Below are 24,516 nucleotides of genomic sequence, written 5' to 3' on the forward strand. Positions count from 1 at the left end.
GAAGGGCGTTCAGGTCACAGTGAGTGGGACTTGGTGTGAACGTTGGAAGTTCACTGTCAGAGGTGGATGGAGACCTTGGTGGAAGGTTCTGGGGCTCTGTCCTGCTCCACGTTTTTATCAGTTGACTTAGAAATTATGTTAATGCCCGTAAAAATGTGATTTCAAGAGATATCCTAAAAAACTAGAGAATAGTTAGGTTTCAGTATTATTTTCCCAGAAGATCCTGAACTGGAATGTGGACTGGCTTGCTTTCTGTTCTTCGTGTGTTGTCCCTGTACACCGCCTTATGTAGGGACGGAAGTGGGACTGCATTCTCTATGCCAGCCCTTCTCAAATGTTAGTGTGGCGATCTTACTAAATGCAGAATCTGATTAGTGGGTCTAGATTGGGGCCTGGGGGTCTGCATTTCTAGCACATTCCCCGGTGTCAATGCTGCTGGTCTGCAGACCATGCTTTGTAGCCGCAAGGATTATCCCATTAGACAGAAAAACAGACCAGACAAAACAAGACCCTTACTCTGTGGGGCCAGGACAGTGGCTGAAGTCAGGCCAGATTTCTAGAGAGGCCTGTGCTGAAGACCCACCGCTGGGCCGTTGGGCCTTTCCCACTGCAGTCCCGGGAGAAGGATGTTGAGCCAGGGCCTGGGGCTGAGAGCCATTCGTTACCTTGGGATTTGGCGGCTGAGGGCCCATGACTGCTGTCCAGGTGGTCCAAGCTGAGTTTGTGTGGTTCCAGGTTCCTGTCACCTTCGATGATGTCGCCGTCCACTTCTCCGAGCAGGAGTGGGGGAACCTGTCCGAGTGGCAGAAGGAGCTCTACAAGAACGTGATGCGGGGCAACTACGAGTCTCTGGTTTCTATGGGTAAGGACAAGGTTCACCCACGCTGGGGGGCTTCCTGGACACGAGCCTGAGGTTCATTTGGAGACGTGGGGAGTTCTGAGTGCCAGTCCTCCCAATACTCAGAAACAAGAAAAACCGAATTTCAGTTTTTCTAACTGGTTCACGACGAGTTAGCACAAACAGCCCCAGGCACCGGGGTAGCAGAGATGAGGAGAGAGTGTAGACAGAGCACCACTCCACCGAGAAGCCACGGCACGGGTGGGAAGGAGACAGACGGCAGGGTCCCACCTCTACATTATTTCCTCCTGGCTCTGTACGTATATGTTTAATGAGTCTGTCCAGGAAATTGTTACAAAGCAGAGTGTGAAGGGCTTTATGAGAATCAAGTTACTTAATCCCCACTTCTCCCGAGAGGGCACTGGGACAGGCATGAGCCCTCGCTCCCCTTCGCCCATTCAGGTGACTGAACACTGTCACTGATGGAGAGCCTGTGTCCCCCGGGTTCTTATCTCCTCTGTGCAGAGAGGAGGCTGTGACCCCGGGGGGTCAATGCTCATGCTGGGTTCCACCAGCAAGTCACAGTCTCACCAAGGACTCTCTTCCCCAGAAGTCTGTGCATTTTTGTTGTTTCCATTAATAAGAGTATTTCAGGCGGAAAACCTGGGAGAATATACTTCATTTTTATACGTATCCTTCTGGCTGGTGTGGGGAACTCTTTGGGCACGCAATAAAAGGAAAACATTTACATGTGCAAGTCTATGCTTAGAAACTTGGATTCTTGCATTGAATATCCACATACCTCCCCATTAAGAGAACTTTCTTCTATTTGACTCGTTTTTTCTTTTCTTTTTAAAATATATGCATAATTGAAATTTCAGTTTATTGAAATTGTTGAAAATTTAACCATTTAGATTTATAGAATAAAGAGCAACCCCCGTGCCCCCCCAGAGGTAACCAGCACAATCCCTTCGGCCTGTGTTGTTTCCCATCCTCAGTTATGCACGTGCAAACACAAGCTTGGGCACAGGCCGCCTGTGGCCCGCACGGATGGGGACCGGTGACTTACTCTATCGAAGGATGGGCCCTAGGCCGCTTTCCACAGTTGCACAGGTAGTCCTATTCAGAAGGATGTGTGGCCCTCCAGGGAGCCGCTGGGTGTCTGACCTTCTCTCTGTGGACAGGGAGTAGGCTGATCGCATCTCCTGCCTGCTGCCGAGTCCGGACTCCGCGTCCCCATGTGTCCGTGTGCTCCTGTCTGGGTACCGCAGGAGGACAGCTTCTGAGGAGGGCGTCTCCTGGGCGAAGAGGAGGCCCGCTCACAGTATTGTGGCTACTTCTCCCGAAGGCTGTGACCTTCACGCCCCTGAGCGTGGCAGTGCTGTCTCTGCATGCCGGGGCTCGAACTGATGGCCTTGTTTTAAATAGTTGTCCTTTCTGATGAGTGAAGAATGACACCTCATTATTTTCATATGAGGTTTGTTTTTTTTTTTTTGATGAGTAGTGAGCTAGTGCATCTTTTCCTGTCTTTACTGGCCATTTGCATTTCTTCTATGAATTACCTCTTTACAGTTGCTTTTTTATCTTGTACGAATCGTGGTGGCTCTTTAGATAGAATAACGGATGTTAACCATTTACAAAGAAGCCATGTGTGGGTGCACGTGCGTATGCATCTCCTTCACGCGTCTCCTCCGCGCGTCTTCATCCAGTAACTTCATTTCCAGAGAGCTTTAAACTTTTTTAAATGTGAGGGACACTATCCGTGCTTAGAGTTTTAGCTTCTGGATTTTTGTCAGGATTCGTTTTTTTACCCTATAAAATTTCAACTCTCTTGTGTGCCTTTGTCATGAAAAGGCATGACATGTCGCCGCCCCGGCCACCAGCGACAGGGTCACTTCCTGCTGGTGTGCATGTGGCTGCTGCCCCCCACCCCGCACGCGTGCAGGCCCCTCCCACATGCACGCACAGGCCTACACACCGCGGGGGCCTTCAGGAGGAGGGCTGGGAACCGGGAGCATCTCTTTTCCAGCATTGCCACTGCAGGGCTCCTCCTCGTGTCCCACTCACACAGGTGACACCTTTACAACCTCACCACATAGCATGTCTTCTTTCCTTCCTTCTGCCCAGACTATGCAATTTCCAAACCAGACCTCATGTCGCAGATGGAGCGTGGGGAGAGGCCGACCGTGCAGGAGCAGGAGGACTCCGAGGAAGGCGAGACGCCCGCAGATCCCAGTGCTGGTGAGTGGCTCTTGGGTGGCCCAGAGCTCTGCCTTCCAGGTCTTCCAGCCCTCAGGAGGCCCGGCGTGGGGTGTCGCCACCCGCAGCAGACCCCGGAGGGCTGTGTTAGCAGATGTGTGCAGGAAGGGGGCCTGCAGGTGCGAGACCTGCCTGACGCCTCCTTGACCCCCCTGCCCCCCACCAGTGGCCCAAGTGGCTGGGAAATTAGGACACCGTTGGGTTCATCATCTTGGGGAGTTTCTGACATGACCAGGTGTCACCCCCCCTCTTGGCAGGAAACAAAACCAGAACTGAAAGAAAAGCGGTCACTTGTCAGGGTGCTAGAGATGGTGCCTTGTGGAGCATTCCAGAGAAGGCTGCTCACCCCCATCCTGCAGCCGGTCAGTGGAGGGATAGGGACAGACAGACTGGACGGGAGACGTTGTGCGATGTGCAGAACGGTGTGTGGATGGGCTGGTGTGACAGAGGCCGCGGAAAGGCGTGTGTCTCAAGTGTGGACCCTGGCGTCAGATACCTGCGTTTTTGAATCCCGGCTTCTATGCTCACTGGCGGTCTGATTACGATAACTTGGCCTTTTGGGGAAGCTTATTTTCCCCATCCGTAAAATAGGACGGGTCCTAGTCTCTAGGGCCTGATGGGGTGACTGGGCTGTACTGGCAGCCCAGTAAACCCCAGGCGCGGTCATTCTGCGTAGGCGTCAGCCCTCGCCAGCCCCTGTGTCCGTGGCCCACGTGCCTGCCCTGCTGGAGCTCTTGCGGAGCGTGGTCTGTTTGTGGAGCTCTGCTTTGGAATTGCCTTTGGACTTGAATCATCTACCTTGAAGGTCTGCAGTGGAAGCCGATCCTTGTCCTTCACAGCCAGACATCATGGGTGATCCTGTCTTTGGAAAAAGGATAATCCAGCCGGAGAACTCACCAGAGCCAGAGGCCAGGTCTAGTTACGAAATCATGTCGTTGGTTCTGGGACCTGTCAGCTGGATCCTCGCAGGAGGTCCAGCAACATCTAGAGTGAAGTCAGCTCTGGTGACTGAGAGCTGTCTGTGACAGAAGAGACAGAAGCCTCTGGAAAAATAAGTGCCGGCATCCCTCAGAGCAATCCAGTACCCCTCCTTCCTGGAGATTTGTGAGAGATTTAAGTTGAGAGTAGAGGCCAGACTCGGTTCATTCTGGCAGACAAAAATCATGATTTAAAAGCAGGTGAGGGGCGCCTGGGTGGCTCAGTGGGTTAAGCCTCTGCCTTCGGCTCAGGTCATGATCTCAGGGTCCTGGGATCGAGCCTTGCATCAGGCTCTCTGCTTGGTGGGGAACCTGCTTCCCTTCCTCTCTCTCTGCCTGTCTCTATGCCTACTTGTGATCTCTCTGTCAGATAAATAAATAAATAAATAATCTTTTAAAAAAATAAAAGCAGGTGAGACTGGGGACTTGGGAACAAAGTATGGCATGTGGCAGAAGGTCCTTTTGTTTAGAAAAAAATAAGTCTGTGTCCACAAGTTTGAGTGGCCACAGACAAAAACAAGGATCACGTGGCAAAAAGAGAGAAATTCAAAGCAGAAGAAGTAAGAACCAGGCCTGGGAGGCAGAGAATGAGAATCTGGGCAAGTGGGTCAGGGTAGATCCCCTAAAATCTGATGTCCCGGTAGGGTTCTGTGGTCTAGGTACTGCTCCGCGCGCATTCTCTCACACGCGCTGGGACGACAGCCTCTGTCCCCTGCCCCTGTCTGCTTGTTCACAGCCTCGTCACAGACGGGCCTCCCACAGAGCAGGGCCAGAATCGAAAGCAAAAAACCTCAGCCCACTGGGCCCCAGGCTGGGTTTGTTGTGGTACACGTGCGTCCGCGGCCCGAGCATCACAGAGGCTGCCTTGTGTGGCTGGAATGTGCCATTTGTTCCACGGACCATCCCCAGACGCTTGGAGCCCAGACGGGAGGGAGCACAGGGGAGGGCATGGGAACCCCCGCCACACAGGGCCAGCTGGGGGCTCACACCTCCGTGTGTGACCAGGGCCCTGGCTGCTGGAGAGCAGGATTGTTCTGTGATCCTGCCCTTAGCAGAGCCTGTTACCAGAGCTCCCACATCTCACCCCTTAGAAGGGGGGCTGCAGAACTGGCTCTGGTGTGATACTGGTGGGGAGAAGCCTAGAAACCTGAGATTTTTCCAGAGTTCCAAGTACACTGAACATGACAATTTTATGAACTGGCTAAGTGAATGTATTCAATAAACCATTTTTTTATGGTTTGGATCCCTGAGGGCAAAAATGCTTCTGATATCGACCCTACTCTCAAAACACTCAAGCAGGGGCTCCCATTCATGGCCCTCGAAGGGGGGTAACGAAGGTCTGGGGAAGCCAGCTTCCATTTTTACCTAACAAATTACTGGAGAGTAAAATCAAACCAGAAGGCATGGCTGAAATCCAAGGTCTCAGTCTTTGTGAAAAGCAATTTGATATTTTTTTAGTCTTAAAATATGTTTTAAATATTAAAAATGTTCATATACTTGACCTAAGAATGTCCTTTGCTTTCTGAGAGTCTCTAGCACTAGGAAAATAATCCAAACCGTGGGGGCGCCTGGGTGGCTCAGTTGTTAAGCGGCTGCCTTTGGCTCGGGTCATGATCCCAGGGTCCTCGGATTGAGCCCCTCTTCGGGCTCCCTGCTCAGTGGGAAGCCTGATTCTCCTTCTCCCACACCCCCTGCTGGAGTTCCCTTTCTTGCTGTGTCTCTTTCTATCAAATAAATAAACAAAATCTTAAAAAAAAAATCCAAGCTGTGGATTAAGATGGGCAGATACTATATTACATTATGCAGACTCTCATATGGCCACTGAAATCATCAATGAAGTTTTTATACCACGTTTCATTTGCATGTTCATTCTTTAGTTCTTGTTTTTGCTTTTAAGATTTCATTTATTAGCAAGCACAAGCAGGGGGAGTGGCAGAAGAAGAAGCAGACTCTCCGCTGAGCTGGGAGCCCGACTCGGGGCTCAATTCCAGGACCCGGAGATCATGACCTCAGCTGAAGGCAGATGCTTATCAACAGAGCCACCCAGGCACCCCTTCAGGGGTTTTTCTGGACCAGGCAGGACGTCAGGAGACCGACAGTAATAACTAACCCCATCCCCCGCCAACCGCACATTAAGGAGGGCAGCGGTGCTGTGAAGGCAAGCATCCGGGCCCTTGAGACACACAGCCTGGACGACTTTCTAGTGGGAACCTAAAGGGCGAGTAGGAGTCCCAGGTGCCTGGAGGAGAATTCACTGGAGGGAAGAAAGTCTGGAAGCGTTAAAAGCCGAGATCTGAGCTAGAGACAGACATTTGGGCGTTGGTAGCATAGACCCGGTCTGGAAAGGGAGACGGGAGAGAGCACAGGCCATCCCCTTGGGAGCCCTGACTTTTAGAGCAGATTTGGAATATACTGGTCTGGGTAGGGGCCCAGGCGTTAATGTTCTTTAAAACGGTTCCAGGATGATTCTCACACACAGCCAATGCCGAGAACCGCTGTTGAAGGAGTTGGAGAAGGAAGGAGGAGGTAGAGGAACTGGAGGAAATGGAAGGACTGGTCAGAAAGGTGGCAAGACAGGAGGATAGTAGGGGCCCTGGCTGGCTCAGGCGGTAGAGCGCGCGAAGTTAGGGTAGTGCGTCGGGGGGTCTTTCAAGAGAAGAGGGTTTCCAGAAAGAGGGGGTGTGGTCAGCCGTGCTGAATTCCGCGGTGTGGCTTAGTAAGGCAAAGACTGACTCATCCGTGGGACGTGCAGGTGGTCAGCGACAGTGACCTGGTGGTGTGATGGGGCAGAAGCCTCTCAGAGCGGGCTGAGCGGCCGGGGAGGGGAGGGAGCCAGCACGCATCCTCGCTGTTTCAAGGGTAGCCGTGAGCGGGGGGGCGCACATATGGGGCCTTAGCTGGGGGCCGACCTTGTTTGCTTCAGGTGGGCTTTGCTCACGTGACACTGATGGCCAGGGTCCCATCGATAGGGGAAGTGACTGATGTAGAAATGGAAATGTAACTTGAAGTCCGGGATGTAAACAAAAGATAGGGGGAAAAAAATTGAATGGAAATGTAGCAAAATTGTATTTCTTTATGCTTTGTAGAATGTTCTCGAGTAAGTATATATTACTTATTCAGTAAAAATAATTTAAAAAAAAAAACACACATGAAGAAAGACTTCAAGTTAAAGATGGCAGGTTGAACATGTGTTTACTCCTACCTCTCAGAATCCTTCTAAAGCAAGAGCGAAGGGCTTTTAGGAGTGTGCAGGGAGACAACAGCAAGCACATTCTGGAAGCCCTACGAGCAGATGGCTGGGTGATCACTGATTTAGAAAGCTACATCCAAAATTGGGATTGGGGAATGCAGAAGAGAAACTCCGTGTGCACTGCACCCCCATTCCCTACTCCAGACTCGGGAAGGAGCAGTAGCGGAGACCGTAGGTACCTCTGGAAATGGGGCAAAGGTGGGCTTAAAAACAGAAGATGGGTCAGACGTCTTTCACCTCCCCTCTACGGCCTCCCTCGGTCCCTCAGCCAGCGTCTGCCTCTCCCAGCCCTGCTGGACAGCTGCGCCTACTTCTCTGGAGAAGGTGAACAAGACCATGTCTGAAGGCGACACCGGGCCCCTGGAGGGCAGGACACCACGCTGGCTGCAAGGTAGGCAGTGAAGCGTGACATGCAGGTACTGAGATCTCTAGCCTTCCTCCCAACCTGGCTCACAAGTTGTAGCAGACATCCAGGATGAAACCCCCAGGCAGCATACTGGATGCGTTTTGCCTGGAGACTTCGGGGACCAGCCCATGGCATCTTCCCAGGAAATGACTCAGCCAAGCCATCCCGGTGGGAAGCCCATCACCAGTAAGCCCTACTTAAAGGCACCAAACTTTTCAATCTCTTTTGAGTGTTCTACTTTTAAATATAAGTAGATAACCATTACCGCAGACATTTGGGGAAAGCCTCTAATATAGAAAGAGCAAAGGAAAAGAAAGCAGAAAAAATAAATTTCAAGGAAACAGAGACTATGCAGAGAGATTTTTAAAACTGGGTTTAAACACATATATATATATTTGTTTATGTAATATATATAACATATGTATTTCACATTCCATAAGGAGATAAAAGAAGTGAATACATCCATGACACGACAGTATAATGCTTATTGGGGCACCTGGGTGGCTCAGTGGGTTAAGCATCTGCTTTTGGCTCAGGTCATGATCCCAGGGTCCTGGGATTGAGTCCTGCATCGGGCTCCCTGCTCAGTGGGGAGCCTGCTTCTCCTTCTGTCCCCTGGTTCCCTGCTTTGCCCTCTCTCTCTGTTAAATAAATAAAATATTTTTTAAGTATGATGCTTATAAAAAAAAGAATAGAAAGGAACTCTGGGAATTTAAAAAGACTACAGATTAAAAATTCCCAGCTAGCAGTGTTAGAAGATAAAGTTGAGCACATGTCCCAGAAAATAGAGCACAAGACAAAAAAGAAAGTAGTGACAGAATTTTAAAAAGTAAAGGATGGAAGTCCAACATCCAGATAATAGGAATATCAACAGCCACAAAAGGAAGAAGGGAGAAGAGAAAAGAAAAGAACAGGAAAGGAAAGGGGAAAAAAGAGCAAAAATAGGGAAGGAGGAATTAGCAATGCAGTAATTCAAGGAAAATTCTCAGCACTGAAAGACACGGTTTTCTAGATTGAAAGAGCCCAGCAAATATCCAGAACAGTGGATGAAAACAGACTCAGCCTTCAATACATCAGCAAGAAATTTCCGGGCAGCTGAGGTCAAAACGATCCCACAAGTCTTCAGAGAGGGAAAAAAAAAAAAGCTCATACAAAGGAACAAGAATTAAAATGGCTTTGGACTTTTCAATGATATCGGGAAAGGACAGTAGAGCAATACCTTTAAAATTCTCTAAAATTTCAAAATTGGAAAATATTTTCCAACCATTCTAGAGTTTTATATCGGCCAGATGATTCGAATTAAATGTGAGAGATGAAATCAAGACATTTTCAAGGTCGTCTCCTGTGCACCGTTCCTCCAACTGGGGGAGGCAAGTGGCTTACACAAAGAAAGAGGTGTTGGGAGTTTCTAGCAGAAGTGAGGCGAGGGGGGTGGTCCCAGGGGGATCCCAAGAAGACAGCTGTGCACCTGGAGGCAACCAGTCCACACTGGGGCACATCAGGAGGTTGTAGAAAATTGTTCTCCCAAGTCGATGAAACTGAGAAATACCCATTATGTCTGAATGCTTTGAGGAGAGGCAGAAGAGATGGGGGAGTTTGAAGCTGACTTAATGAAATTCGTAAGCTGAGCCAAGGAAAGAATTGTGAGCTCCAGGGAAAGCAAAAGACATAGAAAATAGCTATGGTATACTCCATGGTCCAATGTTTTATAACATTTATGTGATCTAATAATGTAAATGCCCGAAATTCCTCCAAGCAGACTTGCAAACTAAAATGGAAGGCTCGGGGATTTGGAAGAGATTCGCCTGGACAGGGAGAGAGGGCCTCCTGTCCAGCTCTTGGAAGCCGACAGGTGATGTTTACCCTGAAAATTCGAGGGACTTCTCGAATACATCCACGACACAAAAGTATGATGCTTCCGGGGGCACCTGGGTGGCTCAGTGGGTTAAGCATCTGCCTTGGGCTCAGGTCATGATTCTAGGTCCTGGGATCGAGCCCCACTTCAGGCTCCCTGCTCAGCGGAGAGCCTGCTTCTCCCTCTGCTCCTCCGCCTGTGCACACGCACATGTCTGCTCTCGCGCGTACTCTGACAAATAAAATCTTTGAAAAAGGAAAGAAAGATAATTCAAGGAGTAGCAAGAGGAGTGTTCCTTAGAGTTATGAAGGGGATAACAGAAGAGTCAGCCGGAGGGATTGGAAGTGTTGCTCTGGGGAGGTGCGGCTAGGCGTGGAGGAGAACTTTTTAAAACCAAGTGTTGAAAATGGTTAAAGCTTTGGTAACGTTAAAAAAACTTCATGTGGGGCATCTGGGTGGCTCAGTCGGTTAAGCATCTGCCTTCAGCTCAGGTCATGATCCCAGAGCCCCCTGTTGGGCTCCCTGCTCTGTGGAGAGTCTGCTTCTCCTTCTGTGAGCTCTCTCTCTCTCTCTCAAATAAATAAAATCTTAAAGAATTTTTTAAAAACTTCATGTAAAAACAGTATCGTGGATGTTAACGACAGAGTAAAGTTTCTGTGTCAAGGTTCGCTTTCAGATTTATCCCTAAGAGGAGGATTAGCTTTGTGACCTATACCTGAAAATGATAAAATAAATCCAAGGAGACCACAGCAGGCTTAAAGTGATGTCACAAAAGCAGTTCCTCCGTACTAATGTCACAGTTCTGTAAATCTAAAAATATCTCAAAATAAATGTTTATTTTAAAAAATTTTTTAAAAATAAAAATCAAAACAAGTTTTGAGAAACTAATCCTCAGCGTGTGTGCATGTGTAACTTTTTAAAGAGTTTATTTGTTTATTTCAGAGAGAGAGAGAGAGATCACGAGCAGGGGGAGGGACAGAGCAAAAGTCTCAAGCCCATAATTGGAAGGAACTCAGTGAAGAGAATAATGCGGCGCTTTCCCTCTCGGCATTGATTCCTTCTGAATTATGCTAATGAAACTTCAGAGACTTACTGGAAAGTAAAAACCATGTTGCCATATTAACCTTCTTCACCAGCTCAAAACAGAGAAATGATGGTTGACATTGGCTTTCCAGCATCTTTATGGCTGCACTTTGTTAGATTTTTAAAGTTTTTGGCATATCCTTAAAGTCTTTCTTAATGCATTTAAAAAATTTTTTTTCTTTATTTTTTAAAGTTCATTTATTTAAGTAATCTCTGCACCCAACCTGGGGCTTGAACTCAGGACCCAGAGATCAAGAGTCACACGCTCTTTGGACTGAGCCAGCCCGGTGCCCCGATTTTTTAAATGTTTTTTAAAAAGGTATGTGGGGACGCCTGCATGGCTTGTTGGTTAAGCATCTGCTTTTGGCTCAGGTCATGATCCCAGAGTCCTGGGACTTGAGCCCCTAGTCAGGCTCCTGCTCACTGCGGAGTTTGCTTGAGACTCTCCATCTGTCTCTCCCCCTGCTCTCTCTGTTTCTCAAATAATAAATCAGATCTTCAAAACAAAACAAAACAAAACAAAACAAAAAGCAAATAGACTTTCTGGGTCCAAGGACAGACCCATTTAAAAATTTGATATGTATTTTAAAATGTCCCTCAAAACATGGGCGCCTGGGTGGCTCAGTGAGTTAAGCCGCTGCCTTCATGCTTAGGTCATGATCCCAGTGTCCTGGGATCGAGTCCCACATTGGGCTCCTTACTCATCGGGGAGCCTGCTTCTCCCTCTGCCTCTCCCTACCACTTCGCCTGCTTGTGCTCTCTCTCTCTCTCTGACAAATAAATAAATAAAATCTTTAAAAAAAGATATTTAAAAAAAAAAATGTCCCTCAAAGCAGTTGTGCTAATTACTACACCTCTGGTTTGTACACAGACGTGAGACTGCCTCTCTCCCCATACCCGGGCCCCTAGTGGGTTTTATTTATCTTGTTATTATTTGCCATGGTGATGGGTAGAAAAGATAGTATTTTGATGCTTTCACTCAACTTCTGTAATGATGTTGCGCCTATTTTCATACCTTTATTGATAAGAAGGATGTCTTCTCTTAGGAATGATCTTCTGCTCATGGTCCTTTTGGATTATTCATCATTTTATCATCGATCTGTAAATGCTTTTTAAAAGTTAAGGATATTGGGCACCTGCGTGGCTCAGTTGCTTAAGCGTCTGGCTTCATCTCAGGTCCTGGGACACGAGTGGGTGTGCACTTGCTTGCTCTCTTGCAGAAATAAAATGTCTTAAAAAAATTTTTTTAAGTTAAGTTATCCTATGCATGCAGATACAGTTATTTATTAGCTTATCTGAGAAAGAGACCGCGTGAACAGGGTGGAGAGGGAGAAGCAGGCTCCCTGCTCTGATGCTGGCTCGATCCTCGGACCCTGGGATCATGACCCGAGCAAAAGGCAGACGCTTAACCAACTGAGCCACTCAGGTGCCCCTGTGTTTTGAATATATGGTTTACCTTTGTATTTAGTATTTGTGTGTGTGTGTGTGTGTGTGGAATGGATATTTTGAATTTTTGTATGTTCATATTTTATCAGTTTTAAGTTTCTATGTATTCATATTTACCCATAACTAACTTTATGGCGTCTGGGTTTCATATTAAGTATAGAAATACTTAACTTAGCCCTTTTTATTCAGTAAACATGATTACAGGTCTTGGGCCTATGAGCTTTTTAAAAAGTCTAAAAATATTTGAAATCTGAAATAAAATATTTCTTGCTCCAGAAAACAAAAAGAAAATTCCAAAAGGCAAATAGTCAAGTATTTTCACTAAGTGTCTGGAAATATAACATTATATCAGCTTCATTAACTATTAAATGTAGTGCTCACAAACACATGATACATTTGGAAATAATTCGTAGGGTTGATTTTTTTCTTTATTTCCCATCTTGCAAGAGTTCTCAGGAATAAATGTAGTTACAGAGATCACAAACCAAGCACAAATTAGATCAGTTCCTTATCACCAGACAACGTCAAGGCAAAGCTACAGAAATTCTTCCCCAAAAAATGTACACCTGAAAATGAGAGTTGGTATGTGTTGGGCACATGTGACGTCTGCTGTGACCAAGCAGACAGCTTCCAGAAGGAGGATCTGGAGTCCCGGGGGCTGGGAATAGCCCGTTCCTCAGTTCATGGTCATAAAGAAAGAGGAGAGAAACTGGTTTTTTCCTGACACTAGGATGAGTTTATTATTTGCGTCTAAATTTTTGTTTCATCAGTAATTTACTTTGACGTGACGCCAGTTGTCGCCCCTCCCTCCGTTCATTCCCACCCCATTTATTGAAAACTTTTCCCCAGTGGCTTGAAGTTCTACCTTTGATCATAAACTGTAGTCCTGCAATATATGTGTCTTTAATTTTTTTTTTTTAAGATTTTATTTATTTATTTGACAGAGATCACAAGTAGGCAGAGAGGCAGGCAGAGAGAGAGAGAGGAGGAAGCAGGCTCCCTGCTGAGCAGAGAGCCCGATGCAGGACTCGATCCCAGGACCCTGAGATCATGACCTGAGCCGAAGGCAGCGGCTTAACCCACTGAGCCACCCAGGCGCCCTTTAATTTTTTTCTTAATGGGAGAACACATCGCTGCTTAGAAGTGCAGTCAGGGTGTCAGTACTCTTTCAAAAGTTGTGTGGGGTGGGGAAACCTTTTTGGTGGGAGACCACTGGCTTCCCTGCTGTCTAACAAATGGAGGAGAGGCTTGCAGATGAGTAAATGCAGTACCTTGCAAGGGCAGGGAAAAGTAAACACCATGGAGAGGGGCACCGTTCGTGCAGCTGAGAGCATCGTAAGAGGTTTGGCCAGATAAGGTCTTGAAGTCGGGGCAGGTCCTGGAAGGCAGCGGGCTGGAGCTGCAGTACCAATGCCCCTAGAGGCGCACGGAGACTTCCCAAGAGAGACATGACATAGATGGCTTTGAGGGTTCAGTAAGTCCTTAGTTGATCTGTTCTCATTCATAAAACTCATCAGTGAGGGCACACAACACATGCAGCCCGTCCTCATCAGCCGCACCCCTCCCCGGTCCCCATCTTACGAGGGAGTAGTTCTCCGATGTATAAAAAGCCCTCTGGGTTACGGAGACAGTCCAGACCGTAGGGGCACGTGACCACAAACGTAGCGCCCTGGGGCCTGGATGGCAAGTTCTTTTTTTTCAAGATTTTATTTATTTGACAGAGAGAGATCACAAGTAGGCAGCAAGGGGGCGGTGGGAAGCAGGCTCCCCGCTGAGCAGAGAGCCCGATGTGGGGCTTGATCCCAAGACCCTGAAATCATGACCTGAGCCGAAGGCAGATGTTTAACCCACTGAGCCACCCCGGCGCCTCTGGATGGCGAATTCTTTTGCAAGTTAGATCCCTTGCAATACTTCGCTTTTAACAAAATTGAAAGAGAACCTAATTAAGTTGTCAGCTAATAGGTCATTAGAAACAATTTTTGATGCTGTGTTAACCATGTGCTTTCATAGCATTATAATTCAGAGCAAATTCAGAGAATCAAGTGACGATTCCACAACAGAGCCCCTGCCAGCCCATCTATATGTCTATGTAAATGAGCTTTGCCAATGCTTGTGTTCATGAAAATGAAAAATAGGAACAGATTGGATTCTGAACTCTTGTCTCAATCATGTGATAAGAATATTCATTCTCAGATAAGCAAACTAATTAGGGGACAAAAAATTCCTCTCCATCCTCATAAGAGCTGTTTCCAACAAGTTTTTAGTTTTCTATCTTGAGTATCTGTGTATCATTATATACTACTAATAACGAAGGATAACTTAAGACAGGAAAACAGTCAATACTTAGAGCCCCATGGCTATTAGAAATGAAAGCAAAATTAATCTTTCAATTTACATACACATTTTTGCAGCAGAGTGGTAGACCAGGAGACCAGTAAAAGGCTTCTCAGCATAAAAAGATGTTCTATTGGGATAAAATTCTGTGGGCAAAGTGGGAATGGAAATAGAAGTTCAAGGTGAAAAGGAATGATAGAAAAATTTCAACTATCAAAGAAGAACTTGTTCGTGTCGGTTTTAAGTGAATAATAGAGGGTCGAAAATTGCCGCTGTTCTCAGATCCCACTGGTGACATTCAAGAGTGATGGAAGAGTTTATTTCAAACCCTCAATATTTACAGTACACCAGAAATGACATCTTTTGCAGTTACTGAAGCGTTTTATATGTTTATTCAAAAAAGTGCGAAGGGGTGCTTCGTGTTTGAAAACCGCTTTAGAGGGGGGAGGCAAGCAAAATGTCTTCAGGAGTTCGTGAAGCCAGGGAAGGCATTTTTATGATGCTGGGGTCCCGGTTGTGCTGGTGGCTGTAGGGCTGTAGGGATTGCAGAGCGAGAAGCGGGCACTGCAGGGGGAGCGCCATGGCCCCAGGAACGGGGCGGGCTAAGGCAGTGAGCAGAGGCGTCCCCGTCCCCGTCACTGTCACCATGGTGCCTCCCCAGGTGGGAGAGAAAAGGGGAGTCAGCAGGGTGACTCGGAGCTGGAGCAGGAGTGAACAAGGATGTGAGGGAGGGTGACCTCATCTTTTTGTGAGACCGAGAATAGGAGGAAGAGGTTTTGGAAACTTGGTTGTAGGGGAAGGCAGGCAGGGTCCGGGTTTAAGGCTGTGGCCGAGGCGACGGGACCGTCCAGCTGCTTTATATTCTGCTCCCCGTGGCCGGCAGGAGATTGGGTGGCAGGTCCGAGGAGAGTGAAAGGATTGCTGGGCACCAAGGAGGCCCAGTTCGGGTGCTGTGGCATCAGCTGCCCGCCTGCTGGGTGGGTCTGGTTTCCCGGCTTCTAGCTTGGGGATCACGAGTGCGCGTGGTTGAGAGCGGGCAGGCTTTCCGTGGGCACGGACGGTTGGGTTAGTTTCCGAGGTTCCTGGTGTCTTTCCTCTTTCCACAGCACTTACCACCTTCGGACACCCCCATACAACGTGTTAATTCGGTTTATTGCCTTGGGTAAGGTGTATGAGGGTGGGGAGCTCTCTTATGTTCACCGGTGTCTTCCACGTCATTCAAATACCCCGTCGCACATAGTTGGTGCTCAGTAAGTAACCGGTGCTTCAGTGAATTCAGTGAAGGAATAAATGCGTCTGCTGATGGGCTACACGTTTATAATTTCCTTCATTAACAAAGTGATTTTTCAGGGCACCTGGGTGGCTCAGTGGGTTGGGCCTCTGCCTTGGTCTCGGGTCGTGATCTCAGGGTCCTGGGATCGAGCCTCACATCAGGCTCTCTGCTCAGCAGGGAGCCTGCTTCCTCCTCTCTCTCTGCCTGCCTCTCTGCCTACTTGTGATCTCTCTCTGTCAAATAAATAAATAAAATCTTTAAAAACAAAACAAAACAAAAAAGTGATTTTCAAGCTGTGAGGGAGTTTCTGCTGGCACAGCTCTCTCCACGGGGAAGAAAGTAAAGCTTAACCCCTACCTCACACTCCACACAAAATAAAAATAAATTTCAGATGGAGCAAAAGCCTTAATGTATATAATAAAGCAATAAAAAGCTTGAGACACACTCCAGGAGACCCTGTGAACCTTCCAGGAGCAGAGGAGACCCTCTTAACGAAGAAAACCCAGAAGCCATAAAAGACAGACAGACATGTGTGACCACGGGAAGACTTGAAGAAAGTAGTCTGATAAGAGATGGCTCAGAGTCAACAGACAGATGCTAGATTTGGGGACTGTTTGAAATGCTGATAAGAGAAAACGGGTTATCTTTAGCACAGGAACCAAAGAACTCTCACCAGTTGACGAGAACAGAACACAGTTGATACGGAATCGTCTTGAAAAGGCCAACAAGGAAAAGAAACAATATTCGATGACCCTCGTCAGGAAAGTGGGATTAAAGTATCAGAAAATTACCAACGTACACCCGTCTGAATGAGGAAAATATGAAAGAGCAGTGGCGTCTGTCTCCCGCGGGGAGGCGGGGAGGAGGCTGGGCTCCCGCGGGGCTGGTGGAAACATGTATTGTCGCAGCCTTGTTCGAGAGCGGTTCGTGACATCTGTCAGATTAAAAATAACCACACCTTTGACTCTACGGCCCCACTCCCGGGACTCGCATGGAAATCTAAACCCCTGTTTCATAGTGAGACATGTAAATCCACCTGTGATCGCGGGATAGTTCAGCATGCGAAGGGCCGGAACAAAACAGCGCCGGTTCCTCCGGAGCGGACGGCGGGACACGCTGCCGGCCTCACCGCGGGCTGCGGACAGCACTGGGGAGGAAGGCGGTGGGCTCCAGAATTGCTTTGCAGCGATTTCTACAAGACAGCTAAGTGAGGAAGTGGAGGGAGAGAACTGTGTAGATGCCCATTTTTTTTAAACTAATAATGGCCAGAAGAGAAAAACAGATAGACATAAATGTTTGCCATAAATCCCTAGAAAAGTGCAGAGGAAAATGCTAGGTTGCTGGCAGGGCTGGCCTGGGCAGGTCGCAGCTGTGAAACGGGAAGGGAGGGGAAGAGGAGGGCCAAGCAAAAGAGAAAACATGCCGCGCTCAAAGATTACATGCGAAGTCCCATTTATGTCAAATGTTCCCCGTGTGTGTTGACATGAGAAGTTACCTGCAGACCTCTGGGCAATTTAAAAAAAAAAAAAAAAGTCAGGGCAACGTGTGTAATCAGAGGCTGTTTTAAAACAAAGCTGAGAGCTCCAAGTGCGTGTGTGTGTGCGTGCTTGTAACTGTGAGCCGGGAAGGGGCTCGGGGGTGTCCGGCCCGTCTGAATGGGACCCCAGGGGCCTGGGCTAGGAAGGTGGGCGGGGTGAGGAGGTGACTAGCCTTTTCATTATTCACCTTGACCGTGAGGGGGGAAAACTGCTGACTTTGACTGGCCTGACCCAGGAAACGGAATTAAGATCCCGTTTGTTCAAAAAAACAAAAAAAAAAAACCCTGATAATACTGTTGTTAAAGTTGTAGGGGTCATGGAATACAAACTCCACATCTATTTTCACTTTACTCCAGTTTGTACTGATGTTCAAGAAACCTGTGTCTGCTCTTGACCCCGCATTACAGTTCCTCCTGGTCTCTAAAATGAGAATTTTTGAGATGTAAATCCTAGGCTGCAGAAACCTCGTGCAATGAACGTGTTCTGGGTTTTTCTGTCCTCTCCCCTCCCCCACCCCCCTGCCTCTGCAGCACACGACGGGATCGTGATCAAGATCGAGGTGCAGACCAACGACGAGGGCTCCGAGAGTCTGGAGACGCCGGAGCCCCTGATGGGGCAGGTGGAAGAGCACGGCTTCCAGGACTCGGAGCTGGGTGACCCGTGCGGAGAGCAGCCGGACCTGGACACGCAGGAACAGGAGAACGCGCTGGAGGAGTCCACGGAAGGCTCCAGTGAGTTCAGCGAGCTCAAACAGATGCTGGTGCAGCAGAGAAACTGCGCAGGTCAGTTGGCGGGGGTGCAGGCTGTGGGGGGAGCTGCTACCATGAGGCCTGCAGACAGGCCCTGCCTTGTGGGAAAGCTGGGCTTCCCTTCAGACAGGGTCATTTGACCTTGACGGATAGACAGGTATGACAGCCCCGGGCACGGCCTTGGGGGTGGGTTTCCTGCCTCCAGATTTATAAGAGTCTGTCTCTGGGCTTGGAAGAAGGTATTACAGCCGAAGACGAAGTCAGATGCAGACCCAAAGGGGTCTCCGAGATCACCTCTCCAGCTCCCCCCTTCTATAGGCAGAGAAGATCAGACAAATTGCCCAAGGTCATGCCGTCATGGTGAGGCTAGAACTTCCATTTTTGCTATGTTCATTTTTTTTTTTTTAAGATTTTTATTTATTTATTTGAGAGAGAGAGATCACAAGTAGGCAGAGAGGCAGGCACGGGGGTGGGGCAGGGGGAAGCAGGCTCCCCGCTGAGCAGAGAGCCTGATTCGGGGCTTGATCCTAGGACCCTGAGATCATGACCTGAGCTGAAGGCAGAGGCTTAACCCACTGATCCACCCAGGCGCCCCTCTGCTATGTTCTTGATAGTTCTTAGGTCACATTAGAAGTCCCAGTAACCCAGAGAGCTCAGCCCTAGTCAGGAATGTGTTTTAAAATAACAGACTGTATGGTCTCTTCCTGGTACGATCTGGCCATCACTCGTGTTTAATTATAAAATCTCTGGGTCACCCTCCTGCACACTTTCGGCCCCGTGTGTGTTCAAGAACAGTGAGGAAGTAGGCCCTCAGCGGCCTAACCTCAGGACATCTTTTGTGGCTGATTGACGCTGAACAGTCCTTTCCGTCCTGAGAAAAGCCCGATCTGGTCATCACAGCGTACTTTTCATATACAGCATGAAATTCAGTGAGCTGCCGTTCATTCAGGGGCTTTCAGGTATAGTCATACATGAAATCAGCCTGACACTTTCTTGACTCACCCCCATCTAGTTTTGGAAATAAGATTATACTCAACTTATATGAAGGTGAACTGGGAAGCTTTTTTTCTTTTTTTCTATATTCTGAAAATAATGTGTAAGATAGGAATTAAGTGAATTCTACCAAATTTTTAAGGAACATACTTCACTTAGGTTTTGGAGCTTTTTTTTAGATGTTTTCTTTACGTGCCAAAGAGCCATTAATTATCATAGCAGTTTTGATACTATACTATTGATCATAGAAATGTATCCACACCCATTGTATTTAATAGGTTTCTAAAAGTATGGTGCTGATTATTGGTTGTTGGGGTTTTTTTGTTTGTTTGTTTTTGAGACTTTATTTAACACAGAGGAACACAAGCAGGGGGAAATGGGAGAGGGAGAAGCAGTCCTCCTGCTGAGCAGGGAGCCTGATGCAGGGCTCAATCCCAGGATCCTGGGATCATGACCTGAGCCAAAGGCAGACGCTTAAGCGACTGAGCCATCCAGGTGCCCCAGTGCTGATGACTTTTTACATTTTTTCATTTTGCCTGTAGAGAATCCCTTTGCAGTGGCCTTTCTGCACTTCATAAGATATCGCAGACGTCTTGCTTGGTCAAAGATGTGGATCTAACCCCTTGCTTCTGAATAACCTCATGATACCCCCAAAAGCATTTTAATCCACAGGCTGTCTCTGTAAAACGGGAAAGTGCAGGGCTCATCGTGAGGCTGAGCTGCGGCGGGGCCTCAAGTAGAAATGTCAGCCTGCCCTCTGGGCCTTCATTCCGTTGGGACCTCAGGAAAGTTCGCACGGTACTTGGTGGGATTTTGCATCCTGGATTGCGTCCGTTGCTGAGAATCCTAACAGGGCCCAGGCAATGCTGGCCGTGACGAGAGGCCTGAGCTGGGACTGGCACATCTATGTCCTAACTGTGACCCTACTGTTTCTTGGGTTCCGAGGAGCAAGAGGAAGTCCCAAGGCCCAGTGGTCACTACCGGCTACTTTGTAAGACCTGGGCCAGCTCACACACACCACCAGTTTGTTTCCCTGGCAATTGAGGGGACAGACTAGATGGTCCCTAAATTAGAAGCTCTGCAGAGGTCTGGCTTTACTTACTTCATTTGGAACGATCACTAGGTATCTCTGGGCTTGGAGGCTCCATGTCTGTGAAATGGGGCTAATCCTTGCTTGGCTTATCCCATAAGAGATTGTGAATAAAACAACAAGCTCTCAGGCGAGACCTGGAAAAGTTCTCGTTCCTTTGCTGTTAAGAATTCTGCAAAAGCAGACTGTAACAGCAGCTTCCATCTGACAGGGGCTCCGAGAAGGGAGTGCCTTTCTCCTGTCACACAGTAGCTAAAAACAGAGCTCTTGAAGTAGCCCTGTTTAGGGAGTGCAGAAGTACAAGGCATTTAAGAAAATGCAAACAGAAGTCAGAGGGCACTTCTTTTCTCTAGGGCTAACGTTCTCGGGGAACACTCTAGAACACCATGTAGAACAGCTAACATCTTGGGCCCTGAAGGGCCAGCCCAGAGGACGGAGAGCCGGGGAGGAGAGGACATCCTACGGTTGTGTTAAGGGAACCCTTCCTGGTTGGGAGGGACCACACACCGGAGGCTGGGGAAAGGCAGGAGAAACCTTGGCCCTAGCCTCAGACTTGGTAGGGTCACAGCAGGTGACCACCTGTGTGGGTGTCGTGCTGCAGGTGAGGCCAAGGCCCTAAGCCCTGGGCACACACCCCAGTGAGTGCTGATGGCCCGGGAGTGGCTGAGGGCTGCACTTTGGGACGGTCACGGGAGATTTAAGGGCAGAGCCGGAACTGGAGCTGGGTGGTATGTGGCCTGTGTGATTTGGAGGCAGGGAGAGGAGGGGGAGACCGCTGGAGGAGGGGAGTACAGACACCTGGGGAGAAACCCGCAGGGGCCTTCTGGAAAGCCACAGACCCGTGAGGCTGCCGGATTTGGGGTAGAGGAGGCCTTAGAGCCTGAGGAGTCAGCCCTCCAGTAGCTCCAGTGGAAAAGGGAGGGTCCGTGTCAGGTGGTAACTGGTAGGCACCCTGGGCCCGAGTGCCCCCCCTGGGGGGGGGGCCCTGTGGGCAGCTGCTCACCCGCCACCCGCTCCGGAACGTGAGGACAGGCAGGGCCGCCTGCCCCTTCTGAGCTGCACAGGGTTCCCCAAGAGGGTTCCTTCCTGAACCGAGCCCGAGGCCCGCGCGGTAACACGTCCAGCACCGGGGAAGTGGGGACCGCAGGCAGCGGGGAGCGGAGGGGAGGGTTTTCCCACAAGGGGCCGGGAATGTGCGAGGGTGCCAAGGCGAGGCCACCGCAACTGCCTCGGTCCCGGGTGCAGGCCCCCGGGCCGCCACTGACGTGTGTCCTTCTCTCTCCCTGTCCCTGGAGCAGAGGGGATCGTGATCAAAACCGAGGAGCAGGAGGAGGAGGAGGAAGAGGAGGAGGAGGACGAGCTGCCGCAGCACCTGCAGGCCCTGGGGCCGCTGTCCGGGCGCTACGAGGCCGCCATGTACCAGACGCCCCTGCCCGGGGAGCTGTCCCCCGAGGGCGAGGAGAGCCCCCCGCCGCTGCAGCTGGGCAAGCCGGCGGGGAAGAGGCTAGCGCCGCCGGCGCACGGGGAGAGGCACCTGGGCGACAGCCGCGGCCCGTCGAGCCAGCAGCAGCGGAACCGGCGCGGCGAGCGGCCCTTCACGTGCATGGAGTGCGGCAAGAGCTTCCGCCTCAAGATCAACCTCATCATCCACCAGCGCAACCACATCAAGGAGGGGCCGTACGAGTGCGCCGAGTGCGAGATCAGCTTCCGCCACAAGCAGCAGCTCACGCTGCACCAGCGCATCCACCGTGTCCGCGGCGGCTACGCGTCCCCCGAGCGCGCGCCCGGCTTCGCCCCCAAGCACGCGCTCAAGCCGCGCCCCAAGTCGCCCAGCTCGGGCAGCGGCGGCGGCGGCCCCAAGCCCTACAAGTGCCCCGAGTGCGACAGCAGCTTCAGCCACAAGTCGAGCCTGACCAAGCACCAGATCACGCACACGGGCGAGCGGCCCTACACGTGCCCCGAGTGCAAGAAGAGCTTCCGCCTGCACATCAGCCTGGTGATCCACCAGCGCGTGCACGCGGGCAAGCACGAGGTCTCCTTCATCTGCAGCCTGTGCGGCAAGAGCTTCAGCCGCCCGTCGCACCTGCTGCGCCACCAGCGGACTCACACGGGCGAGCGGCCCTTCAAGTGCCCCGAGTGCGAGAAGAGCTTCAGCGAGAAGTCCAAGCTCACCAACCACTGCCGCGTGCACTCGCGCGAGCGCCCGCACGCCTGCCCCGAGTGCGGCAAGAGCTTCATCCGCAAGCACCACCTGCTCGAGCACCGGCGCATCCACACGGGCGAGCGGCCCTACCACTGCGCAGAGTGCGGCAAGCGCTTCACGCAGAAGCACCACCTGCTGGAGCACCAGCGCGCGCACACGGGCGAGCGGCCCTACCCCTGCACGCACTGCGCCAAGTGCTTCCGCTACAAGCAGTCGCTCAAGTACCACCTGCGGACCCACACGGGCGAGTGAGCGCGCCCGCCGCCCCCGCCGCCGCCGTCCGGCCCGCCCTGGACACCTGCCGGCCGCCGCGAGGCCCCAGCCGGGCGGGCGGGGCCGGGGCGCCCCCAGCCCCTTTGCTGTGAGCCCCCCTCCCCTCCTTCCGTCCCTCCTCCCAAGGACACCGGGGTAGTGAGACCAGGTCGCTTGCTGCCGTGTTTACCCGGGTGGGGGGAGTGCGCGGACCTGGGGAACCCCTTCGGGCTGTTAATTTCCTTGACAATAAAATGGATGAAACCAATCAGCACGGGGGGAGTGATTTGGCCGCCGGCCACTCGGAGGGGCGGTGCAGGGCCACTTAGTTGGGGACTAGAACTTTATAATTACCTTTTGGATACTGTGGTTCTATTTGATAATAATAGAGTAATTTTTAAAAGACGAGCGTTTCTTGTTTGCCGTTTTTGTTTGGTTTTGAAGGGGAGGGCTTAAGAAGGTGGCCGAGGGACCTTTGCCTAGTGTCGCTTGCCAGGCTCCCTTGAGCCCCTCTTTGCTCTTCCCCGTGTTGGGCGGCGGTGCGGGCGCAGATCCCACAGATTATAAAGTCAAGAAGGAGACGGGGCTGCCGAGCTTGAGGTAGTGAATGGGTGTACGGAAGGACTGTCCCTGCTGGCTCCCGCAGGGACTGGGGGGGCGGGGGTTAAGGGGGAGCAGGGTGCGCAGTTGATGATGGTCGATGGTCGGGGAGGTTTGGAATGCGCTGGGGAGACAGTTACACGGTTCAACTGCAAAAGCCACGTGCCTCCCCCGGGGCCAGGCCAACTCCCCTGACGGCTCCGAATGCAGCTCAGGGCGCAGTGGCATGGCCCGTTGTGCAGGGGGGCACAAGCAGGGGTGGGGGAGGGGTGCGGCGGCCCTGGTGCCAGTCGTTGGGAAAACCACAAAAGGCTCCAGTGGGACCTTTTTTTATGTGTATGTTGTACCAAAGCTACCCTCTTTGGAGTTGTCAAATGCGCAGATGCACCCTGGGTCTAGGGACTGGTTCGTGTCCAGTGGCCCTCCAGTGAGGCCTAGAAAGAGAAACCGAGGGCACGTGACACTGGCCGCAGAGGGACTCACCCTCACCCTGCTTCTGGGCTCCGCTGTGACCTAGAGAGAATTCGGGCCATCGGGAGGGACAAATCCTGGAGGCCCACGGAGGGCCTGGGGAGGCCAGACTTGGGCCGAAAACAGGGAGAAGAGCTGGAGAGACAGGGACACCGGAGGGAGGAAGATTAAGTCAGGAGTCAGAGGGCGGAGAGGAGTGGACAGCGTAATTACGGAGTTCAGAAAAGAATTCACGAGCGAAGGTGCCATATTTTTGACTCGGAAGAGACCAAGAGGTCACCAACCACCTCCTTCATAGAGACTCACAGAGAGGTGACGTGATGCTCAAGGTGTCACATTTGAAAGGATGGGACTTCGCTGTTCCCTGAAAATTGTCTGCAAGGCTGGTAGGCAGAGCAAGCAGCGGGAGGAGGGGCGGGCCAGGGCCGGGACGAAGCGCTGGCAAGGCTGGTCTGGGTCCCGGGCTGCAGAACCTGGCCCAGGGCCAGGGTGGCACCGTGTGCAATAAACCAGAGGTGCCAAGAGCGGGACGGGTGCTCTGCCCACCACCAGAGGAAGAGCCTGGAGACGTCAGAACCCCTTCTCGGGGGAGTGGGGTGTCAGAGTGGATCCTGTGGGCTGGGGAGGATTCCAAAGATGGGGAAGATGGGCCAGGCCTTGTCCGTGCAGGGATTCTTAAAGGGGGGGCGTGTGGAAAGTGGGCTCCGTGGGCTCCTGTGTGAAGAAGCAGTACCTAATGACACCCGCAGAACTGGAGAAAGGGTTTATGTAGAAAACCAAGGTCAAGGAGGTTGGCTTGAGGCCGACTCGGCGTGCACAGAGGGTCTTGGATCTGGGATCTCCCGCGACTATAGAGTTTGGTTTGAGCGTGTGCGGGAAACCACCGTGGAGTAGGGAAG

At 50.7% G+C, this 24,516-nt stretch overlaps 1 protein-coding gene across 4 annotated transcripts in view; it reads left to right on the forward strand.

Moving 5' to 3' along the window:
- ZNF777 (zinc finger protein 777) overlaps window positions 1-22,951 on the forward strand; it is a 29,033-nt gene extending 6,082 nt beyond the window's left edge. For all 4 annotated transcript variants that reach the window (XM_032305069.1, XM_032305067.1, XM_032305068.1 and 1 more), the window contains 4 exons: window positions 736-862; window positions 2,966-3,079; window positions 17,790-18,041; window positions 21,390-22,951. In XM_032305069.1, the coding sequence (XP_032160960.1) occupies window positions 736-862; window positions 2,966-3,079; window positions 17,790-18,041; window positions 21,390-22,546 (1,650 nt within the window). In that variant the 3' untranslated portion in view covers window positions 22,547-22,951. The remainder of the gene's footprint in view (window positions 1-735; window positions 863-2,965; window positions 3,080-17,789; window positions 18,042-21,389) is intronic.
- The last annotated feature ends 1,565 nt before the right edge of the window (window positions 22,952-24,516 follow it).

The sequence above is a fragment of the Mustela erminea genome, chromosome 11 (genome assembly GCF_009829155.1).
Source record: "Mustela erminea isolate mMusErm1 chromosome 11, mMusErm1.Pri, whole genome shotgun sequence".
Lineage (NCBI taxonomy): Eukaryota > Metazoa > Chordata > Mammalia > Carnivora > Mustelidae > Mustela > Mustela erminea.